General features: G+C 47.8%; 7 protein-coding genes across 12 annotated transcripts; 2 read left to right on the top strand and 5 right to left on the bottom strand.

The window, feature by feature from the left end:
• Positions 1 to 45: 45 nt before the first annotated feature.
• Positions 46 to 614, bottom strand: LOC9636643 (putative oligosaccharyltransferase complex subunit CG9662). Its single transcript, XM_002988289.2, has one exon. The coding sequence runs from the start codon at positions 566 to 568 to the stop codon at positions 113 to 115; it is 456 nt and encodes a 151-aa protein (XP_002988335.2). The 5' UTR covers positions 569 to 614; the 3' UTR covers positions 46 to 112.
• LOC9636293 (coiled-coil domain-containing protein 93) lies at positions 612 to 4613 on the top strand. 5 transcript variants are annotated; one of them, XM_024662150.1, is made up of 18 exons: positions 612 to 837; positions 891 to 1050; positions 1101 to 1175; positions 1230 to 1297; positions 1355 to 1423; positions 1477 to 1501; positions 1549 to 1577; positions 1630 to 1672; positions 1720 to 1830; positions 1882 to 1995; positions 2048 to 2188; positions 2235 to 2314; positions 2370 to 2409; positions 2463 to 2570; positions 2628 to 2708; positions 2760 to 2882; positions 2935 to 2977; positions 3047 to 3132. In XM_024662150.1, the coding sequence occupies exons 1-17, from the start codon at positions 662 to 664 to the stop codon at positions 2971 to 2973; spliced, it is 1482 nt and encodes a 493-aa protein (XP_024517918.1). In that variant the 5' UTR covers positions 612 to 661; the 3' UTR covers positions 2974 to 2977; positions 3047 to 3132. The 5 variants fall into 5 exon arrangements, with proteins under 5 accessions (XP_024517918.1, XP_002988245.2, XP_024517920.1 ...); XM_024662152.1 differs by having other exon boundaries at positions 785 to 837; positions 895 to 1050; XM_002988199.2 differs by having other exon boundaries at positions 2935 to 3053.
• On the bottom strand, positions 4542 to 6438 carry LOC9636294 (linamarin synthase 1). 2 transcript variants are annotated; one of them, XM_024662154.1, is made up of 4 exons: positions 5905 to 6438; positions 5301 to 5848; positions 4933 to 5250; positions 4542 to 4599 (listed from the first exon to the last, which is right to left on the bottom strand). In XM_024662154.1, the coding sequence occupies exons 1-4, from the start codon at positions 6428 to 6430 to the stop codon at positions 4591 to 4593; spliced, it is 1401 nt and encodes a 466-aa protein (XP_024517922.1). In that variant the 5' UTR covers positions 6431 to 6438; the 3' UTR covers positions 4542 to 4590. The 2 variants fall into 2 exon arrangements, with proteins under 2 accessions (XP_024517922.1, XP_024517921.1); XM_024662153.1 differs by lacking the exon at positions 4542 to 4599 and having other exon boundaries at positions 4768 to 5250.
• Positions 6439 to 11404: 4966 nt separating this feature from the next.
• Positions 11405 to 13162, bottom strand: LOC112341609 (pentatricopeptide repeat-containing protein At4g39530-like). Its single transcript, XM_024662006.1, has one exon. The coding sequence runs from the start codon at positions 13160 to 13162 to the stop codon at positions 11405 to 11407; it is 1758 nt and encodes a 585-aa protein (XP_024517774.1).
• Positions 13163 to 13293: 131 nt separating this feature from the next.
• On the top strand, positions 13294 to 14089 carry LOC9636296 (tankyrase). Its single transcript, XM_002988203.2, has 2 exons — positions 13294 to 13427; positions 13490 to 14089. The coding sequence occupies exons 1-2, from the start codon at positions 13306 to 13308 to the stop codon at positions 13953 to 13955; spliced, it is 588 nt and encodes a 195-aa protein (XP_002988249.2). The 5' UTR covers positions 13294 to 13305; the 3' UTR covers positions 13956 to 14089.
• Positions 14075 to 15745, bottom strand: LOC9636297 (pentatricopeptide repeat-containing protein At4g02750). The gene has a single exon (XM_002988291.2). The coding sequence runs from the start codon at positions 15743 to 15745 to the stop codon at positions 14075 to 14077; it is 1671 nt and encodes a 556-aa protein (XP_002988337.2).
• Positions 15746 to 15789: 44 nt separating this feature from the next.
• LOC9636647 lies at positions 15790 to 20007 on the bottom strand. The gene is made up of 16 exons (XM_024662007.1): positions 19594 to 20007; positions 19446 to 19493; positions 19329 to 19388; positions 19179 to 19265; positions 19026 to 19130; positions 18862 to 18975; positions 18705 to 18805; positions 18538 to 18652; positions 18370 to 18486; positions 17604 to 17750; positions 16996 to 17356; positions 16455 to 16888; positions 16301 to 16405; positions 16156 to 16244; positions 15987 to 16101; positions 15790 to 15944 (listed from the first exon to the last, which is right to left on the bottom strand). Exons 1-16 carry the CDS (start codon positions 19942 to 19944, stop codon positions 15816 to 15818), a joined length of 2478 nt encoding a protein of 825 aa, XP_024517775.1. The 5' UTR covers positions 19945 to 20007; the 3' UTR covers positions 15790 to 15815.
• Positions 20008 to 23342: the final 3335 nt, after the last annotated feature.

Raw genomic sequence — 23342 nt, forward strand, 5'->3', positions numbered from 1 at the left:
GAATTGTTGTGCGAAGTCAAAGACAAGCTAGCTACCAGAAGAAGCTCAAGAAACAAAAGAAATTTTTTGAGAGTAGTCAAAGAGTTTATTCTCTCATCTCTCTTACCCCTTTCTAGTGGAGGTAAGCTGGAATTTTAATGCGAATGAAGAGAACGCTCATCGCATAGGCGATCACCACTGCCGCAATTCCACCCAGCCCAAATGACATCCTCACATTCTTGCTCCAGCCCTTGTGCGTGGCCAGATCCAGCGCCACAATCCCCATTCCACCAAGAACAAACATAAATCCCGATGACAAACCCTCGATAATGTACTGCCCATTCACTCGCCCCGGCAAGAATACCACTGGACGGATCGCACCTGTTACTGGATCTTGGCGGCTGCCGATCCCTGGCGGCTCCACAATCACATCGTAGATTATCCCAGAAACTACGAGAAAATATGATGCTAGCACCAGGAAGAAGGCTGTCATCGGCGATGGCAGCTCCGGGACCAGCGATCTAAGGCGCATTCGAGGCGGCCGAAGCCCCTTGTAGATCAGCCGCACCGCATGTTCCACTGGATCCATCGCCTGCCCCTGTTTCTAGGGTTCCACAGCCACAATTTAGGGTTCTTGGGGACAATTTGAGGGTTTTAGGGTTCTTGTTCCTTGGCTAGTCCGATGGAGCGGATTCAGGATCTTCTCGTTGCTGGGGGCTACTTCCGGGCGCAGATTTCGAATCTCTCGCCCTTTGACAAGCTTACGGGAGGCCTGGCGTGGTGCATTGCCGCCAGCAATGTGGACGTCGACTACGATCATCTAGACTACAGCGATGATCTCATTCTTGGAGAGAAAATGTAAGCTCCGGCTTGACTTCTACGGTTTTTTTATCGCTTTGTCTGTGGTTTAGAAAGATTGGAGAGGCGATCGAGTCGGCTCTCCAGAGAATGGGGTGTCCCTATCCTCTTCAAGCGCATCAAATCCAGGGGTTGGATTATCCGGCTGTGTTGCCAGTCGTTCAATGGCTTGTCAAGCGAGTTCTAGACACTCGCAATGAAATTGGAGACCTGGTAAGATTTTCTTCTCTTTTCGTTTTGTTTAACTCGTAGTTCTTGCACAGCTCCGGAGATACTCTCATTTCCAGTTCAGTAAGAACTATGAGCTGCCGATACAACATCGATCGAAAGACTATAACGTATCATTCAGTGATCTTAACAATTAGGAAACCACTCTTACTTTTCTTATACAGGACACTATACGAGCGCATGCTGAAGATCCTCAGTCGGGACACTTGCAACACATTTCTCGACAATCCAGGTTTGTCTGACATTTTTCGTTTTCTCAGCTCTTCCATAAAGCTTCTTGGTTTTTCAGGAATTTGCAGTTGTTCTTCGACAGAAATATACGCGCGGAGTACACAGTCCTTAAATACGGGTCGAAGAGGTAAGCCTACTTATACGCTTTGTTCTTACAAGTTTTAGATAAACTCTGTCTAGTGCTCAATCTGAAGCAGTCTCTAAGGTATGGTGAACATCTTTTACATCCGACTAAAACCGATGAAACGACAGCAATGGAAATCGATTGAAGCTTCTGAAAGGCAAGTATAGATCTACTTGTTTCATTTGATCTCTCATAATTCCACTTAACAGCAAGTTCGATGGCGAAGTACACAATGACCCTTATGACCAAAAGGTAGGCCTGCCTGTGAGTCTGAGTTTTCTTATTTCGCCTCTTTGTAGATTGACGAATTGAGAAACAAGCTCGAACGAAGCAAAGAAAGGCTCTCGGTTTTTGTTCATGGCAGCAAGAAAGCTTCTTTGTTAGATAAGCGGGATCATATCGACGAGCAGGTTTGTGGTTTTGTTTCCGCTTGAACAAAGCTTGATTTTTTGCAACTGCAGACTAGAGCAAAGGAAAGCGTTCTATCGGAAATAGCTAAGCTGCGGATGTCTTCTGATGTTTCGAAGGATCAAGACACACTGGACAACGTCATAGGAGCATTGAAGTTGTTGACGGTTTCTAAAACTCATATCACTCCATGCTCAACTGCTAAAAGTTTATTTTCAGCTTCTGGAAAGAGAGAAGGTCGCGTTTGTGGAAGCGTCTAGAGACGATCGAAACAGAATGGAGAGGCAACTAAACAGCCTGAAAGAGTCACTTTCGACGGCCGGGGAGAATATCCTTGAGAAAAAGACATGTCTTAGGAAAGTAAGTCACTGATCCTTACCGTCTCTTGCTGAAAAGATTTTTTCAGGAACTCGCAAAACTAAGTCGTGATGTTGTTGTTCTTAAACGTCGCGTGGATGATGTTCCTACACAATTGGAACTTATACAGTAAATTTTTTTCACCTCGAAAAAATGTGAGAATGTACTTACTCCTTAGTAACAGATACGAACGATGTTTTATGGAGCTCTACGTGAACATTCAGGTGAGCTTTTAACATTCACGACAATTTGTTTATTTTCCTTCTCTGGTGAATAGGCCAAGCTACGCGAGACTCGGAAGTATTATGCGTCCTACAATGCTCTTGTTGAAGCGAATGAGTTATCACTGAAGGAAATATCTCTACTGAACTCGATAAATGACCAGGTCCTTAACGCAATTATCATTTCATTGTGATGAAAGACGAGATTCTATTCAATGCAGTACGAGAAGGCGATGGCAACAAGCGAGGGTCGTCCCAGATTTGTTGAATCCATGCAAGAGATATCGAAAGGGGCACAACGGGTCAGTGGCTTACTCTTTCGTTATCCTTGCTAACTCTCGTCAACATTGCAGAAGCTTCAAAAGATGGAGAACCGCTGCTCCGAGAAGAAGACCACGTATGACAGTCTGAAAACAAAACACGGAGCTGCAGTTGCAAAACGACGTCAATACTACGCACTTTTGAAGCAACTTCAGGTAGTATTATAGATGTCGCTGATACATATCCTTCTTACGTTTCTAATCGCAGGAAGAGTTTACCCGGAATGAGAAGCTAAAGACTCAATGACATCGTAAGCTACTGTCTTCTTTCTCTTTAAAAATTATATTTATCTGTTAGCGACATTAATAAATCCCTCTAGAGATGCTCTTCGTGCAACAACCAAAAACGTGTGTACATCGGAGTCTAGCTATGGAGGAGAAGAAGCAGCGACCACACTTGCTAGCAGTTCCATTTCCAGCTCTGGGCAACATCAATCCTATGCTTCAACTGTGTAAGACGCTCGTATCCAATGGATTTTTCATCACTTTCTTGATCTCAAACAAAAGGGAGACTTTTCTAGCTACTGAGCAACAAGCTACTGGTCAGCATTTGAGATTTGTCTACTTACCAGATGCTTTCATTCCAGAAGCCTTCTCCGTCACTACGGTTCCGCTCCAGTTTGTTGCTATCTTGGAAAAGAATCTCAAATTGGCGGTGCCAGAGATTATTCGAGATATCATGACAGATGATTCTCTGCCTAGAGTGTCTTGCATACTCACCGACTTAGCAATTACTAGCCTTCAAGACGTCGCTCACCAGTTCGGGATTTGCAAGGTCTCTCTTTCAACATTTTCTGCTTCGTGGCTTAGCATCGAGAATGGTCTTCTTGTGCTTGAGGAAAATGGACTCCTGCCGCTAAAAGGTACTTTTTAATCTATTCCACTTGAGTTTTTATTATATTTTTTCAGGCACTTCGAGGATCATAGATTTCGTACCCGGCCTCCCTCCAATTTCTGGACTGGATTTTCCTTCGCATCTTCAAGAAGTTCACGCCGTAGATCCCGACTTCTCTCTCCGGTATACCAGAAACCAGATCATACGGAGTGATGCATTGGTGTTTATAAACTCTTTCTACGAGTTGGAAACATCTCAGCTCGACCAACTTGCTAGAGACACTCCACAGTTTGTTCCAATCGGTCCATTGCTTCCGTCATTTGCATTTGACGGCCAGGTTGGAGTGGACGAACACGAGCAGGAGAGGTGTGGTTTTTGGACGGAAGATATGAGCTGCCTCGACTGGCTGGACCAGCAGCCATTTAAATCAGTCATCTACGTCTCCTTTGGAAGCCTGGCCAGTGCTTCTCCTGACCAAATCAAGCAACTCTATACAGGACTCGTGCAAAGTGATTATCCTTTCCTTTGGGTGATACGACCAGACAACGATGAGCTTCGAAAACTTTTCGATGATCCAAGTTATGACAAATGCAAGTTTGTTTCCTGGGCTCCTCAACTCAAGGTAAGCTTCTTCTTTTACCTCTTTTTCTTGCTTAATATGTCGTCCACACAGGTTCTCAAGCATCGTTCCGTGGGTGCGTTTCTCACTCATTGTGGATGGAATTCTGTTTTGGAGACGATCGTTGCTGGAGTCCCCGTGCTTGGATGGCCTTTCTTGTTCGACCAGCCACTTAACTGTGCGCTCGCTGTGGAGCATTGGAAGATTGGCTCTCGCTTGCCACCGGGTCCAGATGCCACGCTCGTTGAAAAGGCAGTGAAGGATATGATGGGAGAAGCGGGCCAAATGTGGAGAGACAATGTCACGAAGCTTGCCATCTCCGCGAGAGATGCAGTCTCTGATGGAGGTCTTTCACATCGAAACTTGGAAGCTTTTAAGTGTAAAATGGAGATTGTTTCATAAAACCAGATTTACTTAAACTAAACTGCCGGCAGAAGCTCTAGAGTGGCCAGAAAGATTTCCAGCGATCCTGGACCGGAGAAGCGGAAATTCACCGGCTTTACCTCGCGAAGCCGGCCCAGCCCTGGAATCGACGCGCAAGCTCCCATTCTACCCTAGCCACATTCAAATACAGAGGTTCCTTCGAATATGCGGATGCTCTTGATTCCTAGAATATGTTTTTTACATTGGGCCGCTGTTCTTCCTTCTTTGTTTCATCGCTGGTGGGCTTAGCTAGCTCTTCTCCTCATTAGAAATGCTTAGTTTGTGGTGTTTCACTGACTCCTTTAGTTTTATGCCATTTTACACTTAAAAGCTTCCAAGTTTCGATGTGAAAGACCTCCATCAGAGACTGCATCTTTCGCGGAGATGGCAAGCTTCGTGACATTGTCCCTCCACATTTGGCCCGCTTCTCCCATCATATCCTTCACTGCCTTTTCAACGAGCGTGGCATCTGGACCCGGTGGCAAGCGAGAGCCAATCTTCCAATGCTCCACAGCGAGCGCACAGTTGAGTGGCTGCTCATACAAGAAAGGCCATCCAATCACGGGGACTCCAGCAACGATCGTCTCCAAAACAGAATTCCATCCACAATGAGTGAGAAACGCACCCACGGAAGGATGCTTGAGAACCTGTGTGGACGACATATTAAGCAAGAAAAGAGGTAAAAGACGAAGCTTACCTTGAGTTGAGGAGCCCAGGAAACAAACTTGCATTTGTCATAACTCGGATCTTCGAAAAGTTTTCGAAGCTCATCATTGTCTGATCGTATCACCCAAAGGAAAGGATAATCACTTTGCACGAGTCCTGAGTAGAGTTGCTTGATATGGTCGGGAGAAGCATTGGCCACGCTTCCAAAGGAGACGTAGATGACTGATTTGGATGGCTGCTGGTCCAGCCAGTCGAGGCAGCCCATATCTTCAGTCCAAAAACCACACCTCTCCTGCTCGAGTTCGTCCACTCCAACCTGGCCGTCGAATGCAAATGACGGGAGCAATGGACCGATTGGAACGAACCGTGGATTGTCTCTAGCAAGCTGGTCAAGCTGAGATGTTTCTAACTCGTGAAAAGAGTTTATAAACACCCATGAGTCATTTTGTATGATCTGGTTCCTGCTATACCGGATAGAGAAGTCGGGATCTAAGGGGTGGACTTCTTGAATTTGCAAAGTAAAATCCCGTCCAGCAATTGGAGGGAGGCCAGGTACGAAATCAATGATCCTCGAAGTGCCTAAAAATTAATTTAAAGAAAAAATCAACTCAGACTGGAATAAAAGAAAAACATACCTTTTAGCGGCAGGAGTCCATTTTCCTTGAGCACAGGAAGACCATTCTGGATGCTAAGCCATGAAGCAGAAAATGTTGAAAGAGTCACCTTGCAAATCCCGAACTGGCGAGCGACGTCTTGAAGGCTAGTAATTACTACGTCGGTGAGTATGCAAGACACTCGAGGCAGAGAAGGATCTGCCATGACATCTTGAATAATTTCTGGCACCGCCAATTTGAGATTTTTCTCCAGAATAGCAGTAAACTCGAGCAGAACCGTAGAGGCGGATATGACTCCTGGAAGCAAATTATCGGGTAAGTAGACAAATCGCAAGTGCTGGCCTGTAGCTCGTTGCTCTGTAGCTATAAAATTCTCCCTTTTGTATGAGACCAAGAAAGTGATGAAAAATCCACTGGATGCGAGCCTCTTACACAATTGAAGCATAGGATTTATGTGGCCTTGAGCTGGGACTGGAACTGCTAGCAAGTGTGGTCGTTGCTTCATCTCCTCCATAGCTAGACTCCGATGGACACACGTTATGCACATAAAACTAAAAAAGATAGTCTTACACGCCTCTAACGATTAGAAGATTACTTTGAAAACTAAAACCCTTATTAACAAGAACATTTAAAATTCAGGGGTAGCTGCGCACAGTACCTGTTACTGGCTGTCAACGAGTGAGCATGTGCTCTGTGACAGAACTGTTCTGGTGGTTAGATGTTCTCAGAATCCTGGCTATAACATTTTTTGATCCAACAGCCACCGATAGTCCGATTAACTTAAAGGTGTTGGCCTCATAAAGAACTAAGAAAAGATGAAATGAGTACTGAAAATTGTTATACATTGAAATGCATAGTCTATATTCCTATATTTGTTAAGGTTAATAACACTTTATTAACTATTTTCACATATTCATCATGGCCCGTTAAATAAAACATAATTAATATCCATTACTACATTTGAGAAAAAAAATTCCAATTCATTAGAAATATCTTTAAGAACAACAATTGTCTTCTGTGAATGGACCTTAAATTCCATACATAAAAAGGATTTTCGAGATTTCATTAATCTCTTGAGCAACGATCAGAACTTAAAATACAAAGTGTTCTCCTATCCTTGTTGAGCTCAAACATGAGCCTTGATGAGGTACTGTCATCTCTTAGCATCCCTGTTATGCAGCAAGAGGTATCTTTCACACCAAGCATCCACGTGTCGTGAATGCCACCATCAATTGAGGTTGCAAGGGGCTCCTTAACTTGCCACAACATTCTAGATTGTGAGTGAAGATTAGCAACCCACCCATTGATCCTCTGTAGACCAAAGTTCATCAAGCAGCAAGTCCATAGCTTAAAGCCAAGAGGTATGTAGTGATCATCACTTTAGTTTAAGTAAATTTGGTTTTATTTCGTCCCAGATATTCGATCTTTAGCAGAGATTGACATTATCTATCCACATTTGGCCTGCTTCTCCCATGGTATTCTTCATTGCCTTTTAAATGAGTCCTAATGGCTCTCTCCCTCTGCTATGGAGCCCTCTCACAACCCAGCACTCAGCATTGCCTTTGCCTACTTGCCTCTGGACAGCACTCCAACGCTCCATATGTGCTCCTCTGTCCAGCCCACTAGTGCCCCAGCAATCCAAGCCCTTGTGCCTCTTCAGTGCCTTGTGCCTCTACGCCTAGCACTCACCTTTGCTCTCTCAGCACTTGTGCCAGCATCTCAGGACCATGCTCAACACCCCAACACCTTGCTTAGTGCCTCTGATTGCAGTCTCTACTTGCCCAGCCCTCTCTCAGTGCCTCTGCCAGCACCTCTCTGCTCATGCCTTGCACCTCTCTCAGTGCCTCTGTTAGCACCCCAGGGCCGCTCTCTGACACCAGTGCCTCACTCAACACTCCAGTACCACTTGGTGCCTCAAGGCAGCCCTCTCTCAGCACCTCTACCAGTGCCTTTAGGCCGATGTCTACTTGATCACATCCTAGTGCCTTGTTCAGCTTGCTAGTGCTATTATCTTGGTGTTCAGTGCAATGCAGTGCCAAATCTTGGCACCTTTCAACCACGTCCGGTGGCTCATTGTCATCTTCATTGGCGTCCTCCTCAGCTAGTGCCATTGTCCCAGGATCTGAAGCCCTCAAGGCTCCAACACCATGAAGAGAAGAAGAGCAAAAGCTATGATGGACAAGGATGACTCGAAGGATGATGATGAGCCACCAGACGTGGCTGAGAGGTGCCAAGATTTGGCACTGCATTGCACTGAACACCAAGATAACAGCACTAACAAGCTGAGCAAGGCACTAGGACATGATTGAGTAGACACCAACCCAAAGGTATTGGTAAAGGCGCTGAGAGAGGGCTGGCTTGAGGCACTGAGTAGTACTGGAGTGCTGAGTGAGGTGCTGGTGTCAGAGAGTGGCCTTGAGGCACTGACAAAGGTACTGAGAGAGGTGCGAGGCATGAGTAGAGAAGTGCTGGCAGAGGTGCTGAGAGAGGGTTGGGCAAGTAGAGATTGCGATTAGAGGCACTGAGTAAGGTGCTAGGGTGCTGAGCACTCAGCATTGCCTCTACTTGCTTGCCTCTAGACAACACTCCAACACTCCATACGCACTCCTCTATCCAGCCCACCAGTGCCCCAGCAATCCAAGCCCTCGTGCCTCTTCGGTGCCTCGTGCCTCTACACCCAACACTCACCTCTAGCCAGTGTGAAGTGCCCGGCACCTCTGCCTTACATGCCCTAGTGCCTTGCTCAACACCCTAATGCAGACTCTGCTCAGCCAGCCCTCTCTCATAGCCTCTACCAGCACCTTCTTGCCTTGCTCAGCACCCTAGTGTAGTCTCTGCTCAGCCAGCCTTCTCTCAACACCTCTGCTAGTGCCTTAGGGCACTCTCTCACACCAGCACCTCACTCAGCACTCCAAGCCCTCACACCTTTGCCTGCAGCCCTCAGTGCCTCGTGCCTCTACCCTACAGGGTGCCCAGCACTCACCTTTGCTCGATGCCTCATGCCAGCCCTCTTTCAGCGCCTCTGCCAGTGCCTCCAAGCCGGTCTCTGCTCAATCACGCCCACCAGTGCCTAGCAATCCAAGCCCTCGTGCCTCTTTGGTGCCTCGTGCCTCTACGCTCAGCATCACCTCGTGCCTTGCTCAGCTCACTAATGCTGTTATCTTGGCATTCAATGCAGTGCAGTGCCAAATCTTGGCACCTCTCAGCCACATCCAGACACACCTCAAGGCTCTGATACCATGAAGAGAAGAAGAGCGGAAGCTACAATGGACAAGAATGACTCAAACAATAATTGTATATAATATCATAAATATATATACATGATCAAGAGACACACCTCTAGCCTACACCTGGATCAGTGAAGTGGCACTACTGCCACCTAGGATCAATGTCATAGAGAGCATATACCTCAACACAATCTTCCAATGCTTCACAGTGAGCGCACAATTAAGTGGCTGCTTGTACATGAAAGGCCATCCAAGCACGAACAATCGTCTCCAAAAGAGAATTCCATCCACAATAAGTGAGAAATGCACCCATGGAAGGATGCCTGAGAACCGATATATTAAGCAAGAAAAAGAGGTAAAAGAAGAAGCTTACCTTGAGTTGAAGAGCCCAGGAAACAAATTTGCATTTGTCATAACTTGGATCTTCGAAAAGTTTTCAAAGCTCTGGTCGTATCACCCATAGGAAAGGATAATCACTTTGCACGAGTCCTGAATAGAGTTGCTTGATATGGTCGGGAAAAGCACTGGCCATGCTTCCAAAGGAGATGTAGATGACTGATTTGGATGGCTGCTCGTCCAGCCAGTTAAGGCAGCTCATATCTTCCGTCCAAAAACCACACCTTTACTGCTCGAGTTCGTCCACTCCAACCTGGCCGTCAAATGCAAATGACAGGAGCAATGGACCGATTGGAACGAACCGTGGATTATATGTTTCCACGCTCGCCAGTTCAGGATTTGCAAGGTGACTCTGATTTCGTACCCGGGCTCCCTCCATTCACTGGACGGGATTTTACTTTCCATGTTCAAGAAGTCCACCCCATAGATCCTGACTTCTGTATCCGGTATAGCAGGAACCAGATCATACAGAGTGACGCAGGGGTGTTTATAAACTCTTTCCACGAGTAAGTTTTGGTCAAGCCCAAAACTTTGATATCTTCCTTGTCATGGAAATCGATCCAAAAGTCCAATTCTTTTTAGTTTTTTGGAGAAATAGAGGAATGCTCACTAAAGAAAAAAGACACAATGGAAAAAATATTACATCTGAGTCTAGAAAAAAAGAAGCTGTTTATATATACCTTGCTCGGAGATGGATTGTGGCTACTGGCAGTGACGATGTGGCGCATTGGCAGAAATCGTCCAGACATCCCTGTGCTTTTCACTCTGGAAAGAAGAAAAAAGAGAGTCCATCAAGCTATCGATCACCAAGAACATATCTTACGGGATGAGAGGGAATGGTAAGATCAGAGATTATTCTAGATGTCATGGCAGATGATTCTCTGCCTAGAGTGCCTTGCATACTCACCGACGTAGAGCCTTCAAGACATCGCTCGTTCGGGATTTGCAAGGTCTCTCTTTCAGCATTTTCTGCTTCGTGGCTTAGCATCCAGAATGGTCTTCTTGTGCTCAAGGAAAATGGACTCCTGCCACTAAAAGGTATGCTTTTCTTTTATTCCAGTCTGAGTTGATTTTTTCTTTAAATAATTTTTTAGGCACTTCGAGGATCATTGATTTCGTACCCAGCCTCCCTCCAATTGCTGGACGGGATTTTACTTTGCAAATTCAAGAAGTCCACCCCTTAGATCCCGACTTCTCTATCATGTATAGCAGGAGCCAGATCATACAGACTGACGCATGGGTGTTTATGAACTCTTTCCACGAGTTGGAAACACCTCAGCTCGATCAGCTTGCTAGAGACAATCCACGGTTCGTTCCAATCGGCCCATTGCTCCTGTCATTTGCATTCGACGGCCAGGTTGAAGTTGACGAACTCGAGCAGGAAAGGTGTCGTTTTTGGACGGAAGATATGAGCTCCCTCGACTGGCTGGACGAGCAGCCGTCCAAATCAGTCATCTACGTCTCCTTTGGAAGCCTGGGTGATATGATCAGACAACGATAAGCTTCGAAAACTTTTCGAAGATCCAAGTTATGACAAATGCAAGTGTGTTTCCTGGGCTCCTCAACTCAAGGTAAGCTTCTTCTTTTACCTCTTTTTCTTGCTTAATATGTCGTCCACACAGGTTCTCAAGCATCCTTCCGTTGGTTCGTTTCTCACTCATTGTGGATGGAATTCTCTTTTGGAGGTGATTGGATGGCCTTTTTTGTACGAGCAGCCACTTAACTGTGCGCTTGCTGTGGAGCATTGGAAGATCGGCTCTCGCTTGCCACCAAGTCCAGATGCCACGATCGTTGAAAAGGCAGTGAAGGATATGATGGGAGAAGCAGGCCAAATGTGGAGGGACAATGTCACGAAGCTTGCCATCTCTGCGAAAGATGCAGTCTCTGATGGAGGTCTTTCACATCGAAACTTGGAAGCTTTTACGTGTACAATGGAGTATGGACTTCACTTTCGTTGTGCTATTAAGAACATTGGCCATGAGCATGTAGGCCGCAGAGTCCTTGGCATTGAGCCTCTCGAGAGCCTCGAAAGCAATCCTCGCCACCGCCAGGTTCCTCCACTTTTGAGACGCCGCAAGTACACTCGTCCAAGTCACAGCGCTGGCCCCCATTGGCATCGATCTGGCAAGCTCCACCGCCGCCTCGAGCTGGTTGCCTCTCCCCAGCAAATCCACCATGCAATCGTAGTGCTCCACACGAATAGTGCAAGCTCCATGCTTTGCGCGATCGAGCATCGCATCGAAGTATCTTTTTCCCAGCTCCACAAGCCCCTGGTGGCTGCAAGCCGTGAGAACGCACGTAAAGCTTATCTCGTCCACCTTGAGGCCCTGCTCTTGCATTGCGTGGAAGAGCTCCAGCACGGCTTTGCTCTTGCCTTGACGGCTATGCCCCGCGATCAGTCCGTTCCATGTCGCCGAGTCAGTCATAGCCATGCAATCGAAAAGGTGGTGCGCGGAGGCGATGCTTCCACACCTTCCATAAACGTCTACTAGAGAGTTTGCGAGAAGTGGCTCAGATTCTAGCCCACACCGACAAATCCTCGCGTGAAAGAAGGCTAGTTTCTCGATGTTGGCCAAGTTGCCGCAGGCTTTGAGAGCCGCGGTGAAGGCTTGGGCATCCGGCTGGAAGTCACGCAGGAACTCCGAGAACAAGTCGAGAGAAAGTTGCGACTCTCCATTCTCGACGTATCCAGCGAGGAGCGAAGTCCACGAGATTGGAGTGTGGAGCTTCATCCTGTCGAAGACTCCACGGGAATCCAGTAGGCTCCCACACTTTGCGTACAAATCCACCAGCGTGTTGCTCACAACTACGTGCGCCTCGGATCCTTGTTTCAATGCCTCGGAGTCTAGATCCATGGCTTTCTCCAGTGACACCACCTTGACGAGGTTTCCATTTACGTCTACGCCAGCTTCTTCAGATGCTAGACTCATGCAGGTTTTAAGCCCAGTAACAAGCGCGCCAACGTCGAGTTTGCAGCCACTTTCCACCATCTTTGAGAGCAAAAGAAGCCCAATCTCAACTTGCCCATTAACGGCAAATGCAGACACTAGAGCAGTCCAGGAGATTACATCTCTTTCGGGCATTTTATCGAAAACTTTGGCAGCGTCCAAGGTGCTACCGCAGGTCCCATACATGTCTATTAAGCTGTTGGCCACGAAAATGTCTATGCACCCGCAAGAAACAGCCTTGGAGTGGAGTTCCATGCCTTTGGCAAGAGCCCCGAGCTTCACAAGCTCTCGATTTGATACCACTTGGCCCGTTTCTTTCACTGCCAGGCCACTACAAGCCTTGAAAGAAGCCACAAAGGTTCTACCGTTCAAAGACTCCACACCCAAACGCTCGGAGACGGACGAAAAGATCTCTAGACAAAGTTGCTCGTCGCCGTTTTCGGCATAGCCAAGCAGCAACGCGTTCCAGGACACCAGGCTGTGGCACGCCATTCCGTGAAAAAAGCGAGAGGATTCCTCCATGCTTCCACACTTTGCGTAGAGATCGACGAGGGAATTCAAGACAAAGATGTCGAGATGGAAGCTTTCGAGGAGCTGAGACTGGACGAGCCGAGCCCTCTCCAGGCTGCGTAGTTTGAGAAGATTGTCTCGAGTGATCTGTGCATCCTCTTGAGCTGCGACGGAGACGCAATCTTTGATTGTGGCCATGGCTTCTCTGGCAGCTCTTTTGAATCCTCTCGACATTCATGATCTAAAATGAAGGTTTAGTTAAAGGAAGAGCCCTAGTTAGAAGATAAAGGTATAAAGTTAAAGGAAGGACCCTAGTTCTGTGAAATTAGGGTTCATATCTTATGGTGGAGCAGCAGCAGAGTCTCCATGACGCGGCCAGGGCGGGCGACTTGGATGCGATTAGATTGGCGCTGGCGGCGGATCCGGACGCTGTGAACAAGCGCGATCGCCACTCCCGCACACCGTATCCTTTGTTTCTTCAATCTCTTGCTTTGGTTTCTTGACGAGCCAGGAATGGGCATCCAGATTGCATCTGGCAGCGTGGGCGGGACACGCCAATGCCGTGAAGCTCCTCTGCGAGGCGAAATCTCCTGTCAACGCCGCGGCGATGGATGATATGTCGGCGCTCCACTTCGCGTGTCAAAAGGGCCATCTCCAAGCCGTGAAGGAGCTCTTGGGCAGTGGAGCCTCCATCAATTCGCATTCCAGAAAGGGGCTCACTCCACTGCACTGTGCTGTCCAGGGCAACCACAGGGATCTTGCAACTTACCTGGTGAGGCGAGGGAGCAATCTCTCCGCCAAGAACAAAGCAGGGAAAACTCCCGGCGATCTTGCAAGCTCCGAGCTGCGCGAGGCCATCGAGGGCGAGAGCCTGGCTCTCAAGGCCAGGAAAGAGGCCAAGGCCGAAGAGCGAGCTGCCAAGGTCCAAAAGACCGCCAAAGTCTCTCTCACTCACTTAGAGCAAGAGGATCACGTCGAGCAAGAGGATTGAAAACATAGGACCGCTCACCTCGAGCAATACAAGATCGATCGAAGATCACCACTGCGAGTGAGAGGATCACGAGCAAGAGGATTGAAAGTATAGGATCTCTCACCTCGAGCAATACAAGGTCACCGCAGCGAGTACATGCTAGAGAGCATCACATACGGCGTTCCATCCTCGGGTTCTAGCTCCGCCACAAGCCGGGCAGCTCTGTGACCCTGTTCGTCCATCCCCTCCACTTGGGTCTTGCAAGCGCTCAGCAAGTGCATCCACGAGTAAACATCCGGCTCGAATGGCATCGCCGCCATGAGCTCCTCCGCCGCCACCAGCCTCCCGGATCGTCCCAGCATGTCCACCATGCAAGCGTAGTGCTCCATCTGGGCTTCCACTCCAAAGTCTCCCACGCCAAGCTGGAAGTAAGCTCGGCCGCCGTGAACCCGCCCGGCGTGGTTGCAAGCGCACAGCACGCTCACCAGCGTCACCTCGTCCGGGCTCACGCCTTCGAGCGCCATGGCGTGGAAGAGCTCCAGAGCTTGCCTCCCGAGCCCCTGCTGCGCGTAGCTCGCGATCATCGCAGTCCAGGATACCGCGTCCTGCGTGTGGAGCCGCTCGAGCACCGCGCGAGCCTCGCGCAGGCTGCCGCATTTCCCATACATGCTGATGAGCGAGCTCTCGACTTTGGAGTGGTAGAGCACAGAGCCACTCTCGGCGATGGCGGCGTGGACCATCCTTCCATCGCTAACCGAGGCCAAGTCGCCGCAGGCCTCGAGCGCGCTGATGAACGCGACTTCGTCTGGCCTCTCGCCCTCCAGGATCATCCTCCGGAAGGTGACGAGCGCCTCGTCGAACTCGCGGTTCCGGCAGCACGACGAGAGCATCACCGTCCAGGACACCACGTCCCGCCGCTTCATCCTCTCGAAAGTCTCTCTCGCGTCGGCCAGGCTCTGGCACTTACCGTACATGTTGACGAGCGAGTTCTCCACCGCGAGCTCGCCGGTGAATCCGAGCTGGGCGATGCTGGAGTGGATCTCTCGGCCTCTGGCCAAGCTTCCCAAGTTGGCGCACGCATCCAAGCCCCCCGTGATCGTCACTGCGTCGCCCCTGACGCCTTCTAAGTCCATGACGCCGAAGAGCCTCAGTGCCTCGGCCGAGTCTTCGTTTCTCACGTAGGCCGCGATGAGAGCGTTCCAGGACACCACATTCCTCACGGGCATCTTGTTGAAAAACTCTTTCGCTTCTTGCAAATGCCCGTGTTGGGCATAAGCCGTCACCATGGAGTTCCAAGTCACGACGCTTCTCTCGCCCATCTCGTCAAACAAGTCGCGAGCTTTCTGGAGATGGCCTTTTTGGGCATACGCGGCGATCATGGTATTCCACGAAGCAGCGTTTTTCCTCGGCATCTTATCGAACATACTTCTCGCCGTGTCCATATCCCCTCTCTGGGTATAAGCCGCGATCATGGTGTTCCAGGTCACTTCACATCTCTCGGTGGCAGCATCAAAGAGTTCCCTGGCACCTTGAAGATGGTGGCTCCTCACATAAGCGGCGATGATCATGTTCCACGTATAGAGGTTCCTGTGTCTCGGCCCGGTGCCATCGAACACTTCTTTGGCGTCCTTGAGGCTTCCACACTTGCCATACATCTCGATCAAGAGGTTTCGCAGGAAGCCGTTCTTGTCGAGGCCGGCAGTAGCGATTTCAGCGTGGACACGCTTGCCTTCTTCCAAGTTTTTGGAGCTCCCACACTTTCGCAGGAGGGGAGCGTAGTGATCCAAGTCGTGAGGGCTGATCGAGATCATGGAACATCAACCTTTTAACGAGCCAGAAAAATTACCAAAAGAATCACTGTACAGTCTTGATGCCTACTCTTCACAGCATCCATCTCTTTCCTATGTAGAAGGCGATGGCAACTAAAACCAAACACAGAGATCCAACCCACCAGCGAACTCCCCACGATTTTTTCTCGGGGACTTCGGGGACTTCAAGCAAAGCACCGACCTGCAAAAGGCATCAATCACTCGCGAAGGCAAAACAACACACCTCGATCGGTGGTTTGGCCCAGTTGGCAATGATCCCTGGGACGTGACCTTGGCCGACAACCGCAACAACGGAGGCGTGTTTGCTGCACGCGCTTCTCAGTGTTGAAGTCATGAATCTGCTCGAGCAAACCAAAGCAGGAGAAGATTTACGAAGCGTACATCGAACTTACAAGTCTCTTTCCGTCAGGAGAGCGTTTATAAGCGAGGGAAAACTCTTGACATATTCTCCCAGGAGCTTTACAGTGTCGTCGGAGAGCTCCTGAAGCAAAGTATCTAAGGGAACTGCTCTACAGGGAAAACGAAAAGTTGGCAAACCATTTTGTCAACCCACGGTAGGAAGATTATACTCAAGAGTAAACTCCCGCCCAGCTTCATCTTTTGCCACAGTGTCAACCCCGCCGTAGCTCGTTGTAGTGTAATCTAAAGACGAACAAGTCACTAGACTGACAAAAAGTCATACACTACTTACCGAGTTAAGCCGGTCCCCGAGAATAATTTCCGCATTGCACGCGCGTCCTGTATTGTAAGCTCTTCGGAATTCGTCCCCCGGTGAAACTTCCAGCCTTTGAGCAACCTGAACGTCTATAGTTTTGAAGTGATTTACACCTACGAGGAACGATACCTTTGCGAGGAAGTAAGAATACATTTTTCCAAGGGTATTCTCTTGCTTTGATCGCCAGGCTTCTAGCATCTTCTTTACTGTGGGAATCTGAGAGGAAAACAAAATGAAATACCAATCCATAAAAACGTACTTCATGAATCGTTGGTTGCAAAAGCAAAGAGCGTCGTTCACTGCATAACTCAAGAAAAACTGCCTGTTCACGAAATGAAGAACAAAAAGGTGAAATGTAGAACAAAAAGCGAAGAAAGCTAAACCTCTGGTTTGACGAGCTTGATCACGGCCTCAACGAGATCGCATGACTCCTGTTATTGTATTTCAATTCCACAATTTCATGAAACAAGAAGCAAACAGATACCATGCTAACGCGAAGGAAGAAAACTACAAATACTTCCCTTAGAAACATGCGATGTGCCGACGATATAGACCGTAGACTCAAGGCCGGTCTCCCCCGAAATGTGATGAATGATTTTCACAGATTTTATCATCTTCTTAGGCAACTCGCGGAGAGCTTCCACTTCTTCTCCCTCTTCTTCTTTTTCTTGTCCTTGACCTTCTCCTTCTTCGTCGCCTCTTCGATCCTCCTGTTCCTCCGCCCCGGCGTGTTTATCAGACCTCTCCGTCTCTACTGAATCTTCAACACGATCCAATCGATCGCCTCCGGGATCCACCTTAGAATTCTCCAAGCGATCCGTCTCGAATGCGGCGGGAGGAGCATCATACACCTTTCCCGCGGCGTCTCCGTTCGTGCTCTGCGCCATGCTCCGCACTAAAACCTCACTCAATATCAACGCTTCTCTTCGTCATACATTTTAAAGCCCGCGAAAAGCCATTCAAAGCGAAGTACCATTCTTCTTTGCAGGCACCGCGATCCTAGTCTTCTTTCGGAAGTCCAATTCAAGCGGCGAACCGGCGGCCTCGCCCGGCGCACGCCGTCGCGTTTTTCTGTTTTTCGAAAAAACGAAAAACTCACAGATTTGAGATGGATTACTTGTGCACCAATCCCTCTCCCAGGATGCCGTCGTGCATGTTGATGAGCGAGTTCGCCACCGTGAGCTTGGGCGATCCTGGAGTGTACGACGCCGGGACGATGACGGGAGGCTTGGATGCGTGTGCCAACTTAGGAAGTTTGGCGCTAAGTGATCCCTTTGGAGATGCCCAAGCATTCGCACAAAGTTTGAGGTTCCAAGTCCATGAGCCTCAGTGCCTCGGCCGAGTCTTCGTTTCTCACGTAGGCCGCGATGAGAGCGTTCCAGGACACCACATTTCTCACTGGCATCTTGTCAAAAAAAACCCTTTCGCTTCGTGCAAACGCCCGTGTTGGGCTATGCCGTCACCATGGAGTTCCAAGTCACGACGCTTCTCTCGCCCATTTCGTCAAACAAGTCCCGAGCTAGCCTCTTTGGGCATACGCGGCGATCATGGTATTCCACGAAGAAGCGTATTTCCTTGGCACAAACTTCTCGCCGTGTCCATATACCCTCTCTGGGTATACGTCGCGATCATAGTGGCGTCTCACGTAAGTGGCGATGATCAAGAGGCTCCTGTGTCAATGCCTTCTCTAGCGTACTTGAGGCTTGCCATACATTTCGATCAGCAGGAAACCGTACCGTTTTTATCAAGGCTTCTCTTCTAACAAGTTTTTGGAGCCGCCACACTTTCGGAGAGGGGGAGCGTTCGTGAGGACTGATCGAGATCATAAGAGAGCTGGAACATAACGCTGTTAACCTCTAACGAGGTAACCGGAAAAATTACAGGCTCTTCACAGCATCCATCTCTTCCCTATGTAGAAGCCGAGGCCAACTCCAACCAAAAACAGAGATCCAAGCCGCCAGCGAACTCCCCACGATTTTTTCTCTGGGACTTCAAGTAGAGCATCGACCTGCAAAAGGCATCAGCACTAGAAAAATGCGAAGGCTAATAAACAACACACCTCGATAGGTGGTTTGGTCCAGTTGGCAATGATCCCTGAAACGTGACCTTTGCCGACAACCGCAACAACGGAGGCGTATTTGCTGCACGCGCTTCTCAGCGTTGAAGTCATGAATCTGCTCAAAGAAACCGAGCGAATAAGAGTTAAGAAGCGCCAGACGAACTTACAAGTCTCTTTCCGTCAGGAGGGCGTCCAGAAGCGTGGGAAAATTCTTGCAATATTCTCTCAGGAATTTTACAAATTCATCGGTGTCGGTGAGCTCTGTTAACTGAAGCAAAGTGTTAAAGAGAACTGCTCTATAGGGAAAACGAAAACCTGACAAACCATTTTCTCGAGTTCTTCAGCCCCCGGTAGGCAAATTATACTCCAGAGTAAAGTCCCGCCCAGCTTCATCTTTTGCCAGAGTGTCAACCTCGCCACAGCTCGTTTCAGCGAAATCTAAAACAAACAAGTCACTCCACTGACGGAATGCCATGCGCACTACGTACCGAGGCAGGCCGGTCCCCGAGAATAACAAGCGCATTGCAAGCGCGTCCGATTTCATAAGCTCTTCGAAATTCACCCCCCGGTGGAACTTCCAGCCTTTGAGCAGCCTGAAAACCTGTAGTTTTGAAGTGATGTACACTTACGAGGAAGGATACCTTTGCGAGGAAGTACGAATAAATGATTCCAAAGGAATTCATTTTCTTTGATCTCCACGACTCTAGCATCTGCTTTACTGTGGGAATCTGAAAATTCAACGGAGGAATACAAAATAGAATACTCATCCATAACAATCCATAAAGACGTACTCCATTTGTTGTTTTCAAAAGCAACGAGCATCGTTCTCTGCACAACTCAAGAAAAACTGCCTGTTCACGAAAAGAAGTCAGATAGAGTGTGTGGAACAAAAAGTGAAGAAAGCTAGCCTCTGGTTTGACGAGCTTGATCACGGCTTCAACGAGATCGCACGACTCCTGTAATTGTTTTTCATGAATTCCATGAAACAAGAAAGGAAAAAGAAAGAATGCCATGCAGCCCAAAGGAAGAAAACTAATAAGCTCGAGAAACACTTGCCTTAGAAATATGCGCTGTGCCGACCATATAGACCGTAGACTCAAGGCCGGTCTCTCCCGAAATGTGATGAATGACTTCCACAGATTTTCTCATCTTCTCAGGCAACTCGCGGAGAGCTTCCTCTTCTTCTCCCTCTTCTTCTTTTCCTTGTGCTTCTTCTCCTTCTTCTTCGCCCCTTCGATCCTCCTGTTCCTCCGCCCCGGCGTGATTCTCAGTCTTCTCCGTCTCTACTGAATCGTCGACACGAACCAATCGATCGCTTCCGGGATCCACCTTAAAATTCTCCGAGCGATCCGGGGGAGGAGCATCACAGACCTTCGCCGCGGCGTCTCCCGTCGTGCTCTCCGCCATGCTCCGCCCTAAAACCTCAGTCGACAATGCGACGAATTATACCAAAAAGCTTTGGTCAAGCCCAAAAACTTCCCAACGTTAGGTCTTGTCACGATCCTAGTCTCTTCCGAAAGTCCAATTCTTTTTAATTTTTGGCAGAAATTGAGGAATGCTCACTAAAGAAAAAAGAAAAAACGGAAAAGTATTACATCGAGTCCACAAAAAAAGAAGCTGTTTATATATACCTTGCTCGATGTGAGATGGATTGTGGCTACTGGCAGTGAACGATGTGGCGCATTGGCAGAAATCGTCCAGACATCCCTGTGCTTTTCACTCTGGAAAGAAGAAAAGTGAGAGTCGATGAAGCTATCGATCAGGATGAGAGGGAATGGTAAGAACGAGAGAGATAGAGTGGAGTCGATCAATCTATGACCAAGAAGAGCTCTTACCGGAGAGGGTATGAGCACGAGAGAGATTGGAAAGAAGAAGAGAGAGAGAGAGAGTGGAGGCTCGATCAATCTATCACAAGAACGAGAGATCTTACCGGAGAGGGTATGAGCACGAGGAAGAGAAGTATCTTGGGGACGCCATTGAAGTTGGGCTTTGTGAAGCTTAGGCAGTTATTGACGGAGGTGCTGAAGAAGAACTTGTCGAGATTTGTGAGCACCAATCCCTCGTGCAGGATGCCATCGATGTTTATCTCGGGCGTGCCGTGGAACATGAATCTGATCAGATCCATCCCTGATCCATGTAATAGAAGCGAAAGCAGGAGTGAGAGAGGAAATTTTAGGCAAGAAAGGAAGAAGAAGAGCGTACGATAGGATATTGGATCGATCGAGCGAGGGAACACGCTACCTGGACGGTCATCGCCGAAGAGCCTCTGGCACTCGCGGCGGAAGCCAGTGTAGGGCGCGTAATCGGCTTGTTGCAAGCCGGGATTCATCTCCACGGTGTAGTTGTAGCAGCTGATCATCCAGGAGACCCTGGAGCGCACGAAATCCGGATCAAGGAAGGCCGCGAGCCAGTATCTGTCCTCGGACGCTGCCACATTGTGAAGCGCTGCCGGTTCTTCCTCCTGGCGAGCAAAGACGGGGCAAAGATCACGAAATTTCGAAAGATTTCCAGCGATCCTGGACCGAAGAAGCGGAAATTCACCGGATTTACCTCGCGAAGCCGGCCCAGCCCTGGAATCGACGCGCAAGCCCCCATTCTACCCTAGCCAAGCTTCTCCGTGAAATTCATTCAAATACAATGGAAGGCGCTTAAAACCCAGAGGTTCCTTCGAATATGCGGATGCTCTTGATTCCTAGAATATGCTTTTTACACGGTCTTGACGCCGCCGCCTTTGTTCTTCCTTCTTTGTTTCATCGCTGCTGGGCTTAGCTGCTCCTCTCGCTCGCGCAGCTCTTCTCCTCACTAGAAATCGCCAGCTTCGAGCTTTGTGGTTTAACTCTCCTTTAGTTCAAGTAAATTTCCATTTTACACTTAAAAGCTTCGATGTGAAAGACCTCCATCAGCGACTGCATCTTTCGCAGAGATGGCAAGCTTCGTGACATTGTCCCTCCACATTTGGCCTGCTTCTCCCATCATATCCTTCACTGCCTTTTCAACGATCGTGGCATCTGGACTCGGTGGCAAGCGAGAGCCGATCTTCCAATGCTCCACAGCAAGCACACAGTTAAGTGGCTGCTCGTACAAGAAAGGCCATCTAATCACGGAGACTCCAAGCACGAACGATCGTCTCCAAAAAGAGAATTCCATCCACAATGAGTGAGAAACGCACCCACGGAACGATGCTTGAGAACCTGTGTGGACGACATATTAAGCAAGAAAAAGAGGTAAAAGAAGAAGCTTACCTTGAGCTGAGAAGCCCAGGAAACAAACTTGCATTTGTCATAACTTGGGTCTTAGAAAAGCTTTCGAAGCTCATTGTTGTCTGATCCTATCACCCAGGCTTCCAAAGGAGATGTAGATGACTGATTTGGACGGCTGCTCGTCCAACCAGTCGAGGCAGCTCATATCTTCCATCCAAAAACCACACCTCTCCTGCTCGAGTTCGTACACTCCAACCTGGCCGTCGAATGCAAATGACGGAAGCAATTGACCGATTGGAACAAACTGTGGAGTGTCTCTAGCAAGTTGGTCGAGCTGAGATGTTTCCAACTCGTAGAAAGAGTTTATAAACACCAGTATACCGGAGAGTGAAGTTGGGATCTACAGCGTGAACTTCTTGAAGATGCAAAGGAAATTCCCGTCCAGAAATTGGAGGGAGGCCGGGTACGAAATCTATGATCCTCGAAGGAATAATAAAAACTCAGAGGAATAGATTAAATTACCTTTTAGCGACAGGAGTCCATTTTCCTTGAGCACAAGAAGACCATTCTGGATGCTAAGCCACGAAGCAGAAAATGTTGAAAGAGTCACCTTGCAAATCAGGAACTGGCGAGCGACGCCTTGAAGGCTAGTAATTGCCAAGTCGATGCACTCTAGGCAGAGAATCATCTACCATGATATCTCAAATAATCTTGGGCACCGCCAGTTTGAGATTCTTCTCCAAGATAGCAGCAAACTGGAGTGGAACCGTAGTGACGGAGAAGGCTTCTGGAATGAAGGCATCCTGTAAGTCGACAAATCTCAAGTGCTGACTAGTAGCTTGTTGCTCAGTAGCTATAAAAGTCTCCCTTTTGTTTGAGATTAAGAAAGTGATGATGAAAAAATCCATATAAAATCAAATTTATTCTCCTTTTCAATCTCAATTGCATTTTTTTCTTGCCATGTCATTGTCAATTAAAGAGTGTGTCATTCAAGACTACTTCCAATATTACCTTTTCATCTTCTAAGGGTAGAAGTATTAAGTAATATGCTAGTCTATCCATTCTTATATATAAGTAATAAACCCCAAGTAATATATCTATTATCATACCATTCCTATCTACTTTTGGTAAAAAAAATGGCAATGCAATGTAGTTTTCTTTTTAATAGTGTAATGCTTGCTATGCTTATAAGAGCAATGAAGTTTAGGACTTGAAATTTTCTATCACAATTTTCAAGTATATATGAAAAATCTAGCAAGAGCTTAGAGATTATGTTAAGGGATAAGACTCTAGTAGGAAATTATATGGTAGTTCTAATAGTTAGACTGCTTTTCTTACTTGCACGATACATCTATTGGTTATTATTTAATTAGCAACTTGAAGAACAAATAGTCTTATTTAATTAGCAACTTGAAGAACAAATAGTCTAGCCTTTCTTTCTAACATATTATTGTCTATTAATACATGAGTTTTTATTTTTCCAGTTGAGTTGGGATCCCTACTAGTAATAATAATATGGGAAGATAGATTTTGTAAAAGATGGAGAAAAGATTAAAATCTTCATAGATATGGGTTCAAAGAAAAACTAATATAATCTTTATCTAC

The sequence above is a fragment of the Selaginella moellendorffii genome, unplaced genomic scaffold (genome assembly GCF_000143415.4).
Source record: "Selaginella moellendorffii unplaced genomic scaffold, v1.0 SELMOscaffold_87, whole genome shotgun sequence".
NCBI lineage: Eukaryota > Viridiplantae > Streptophyta > Lycopodiopsida > Selaginellales > Selaginellaceae > Selaginella > Selaginella moellendorffii.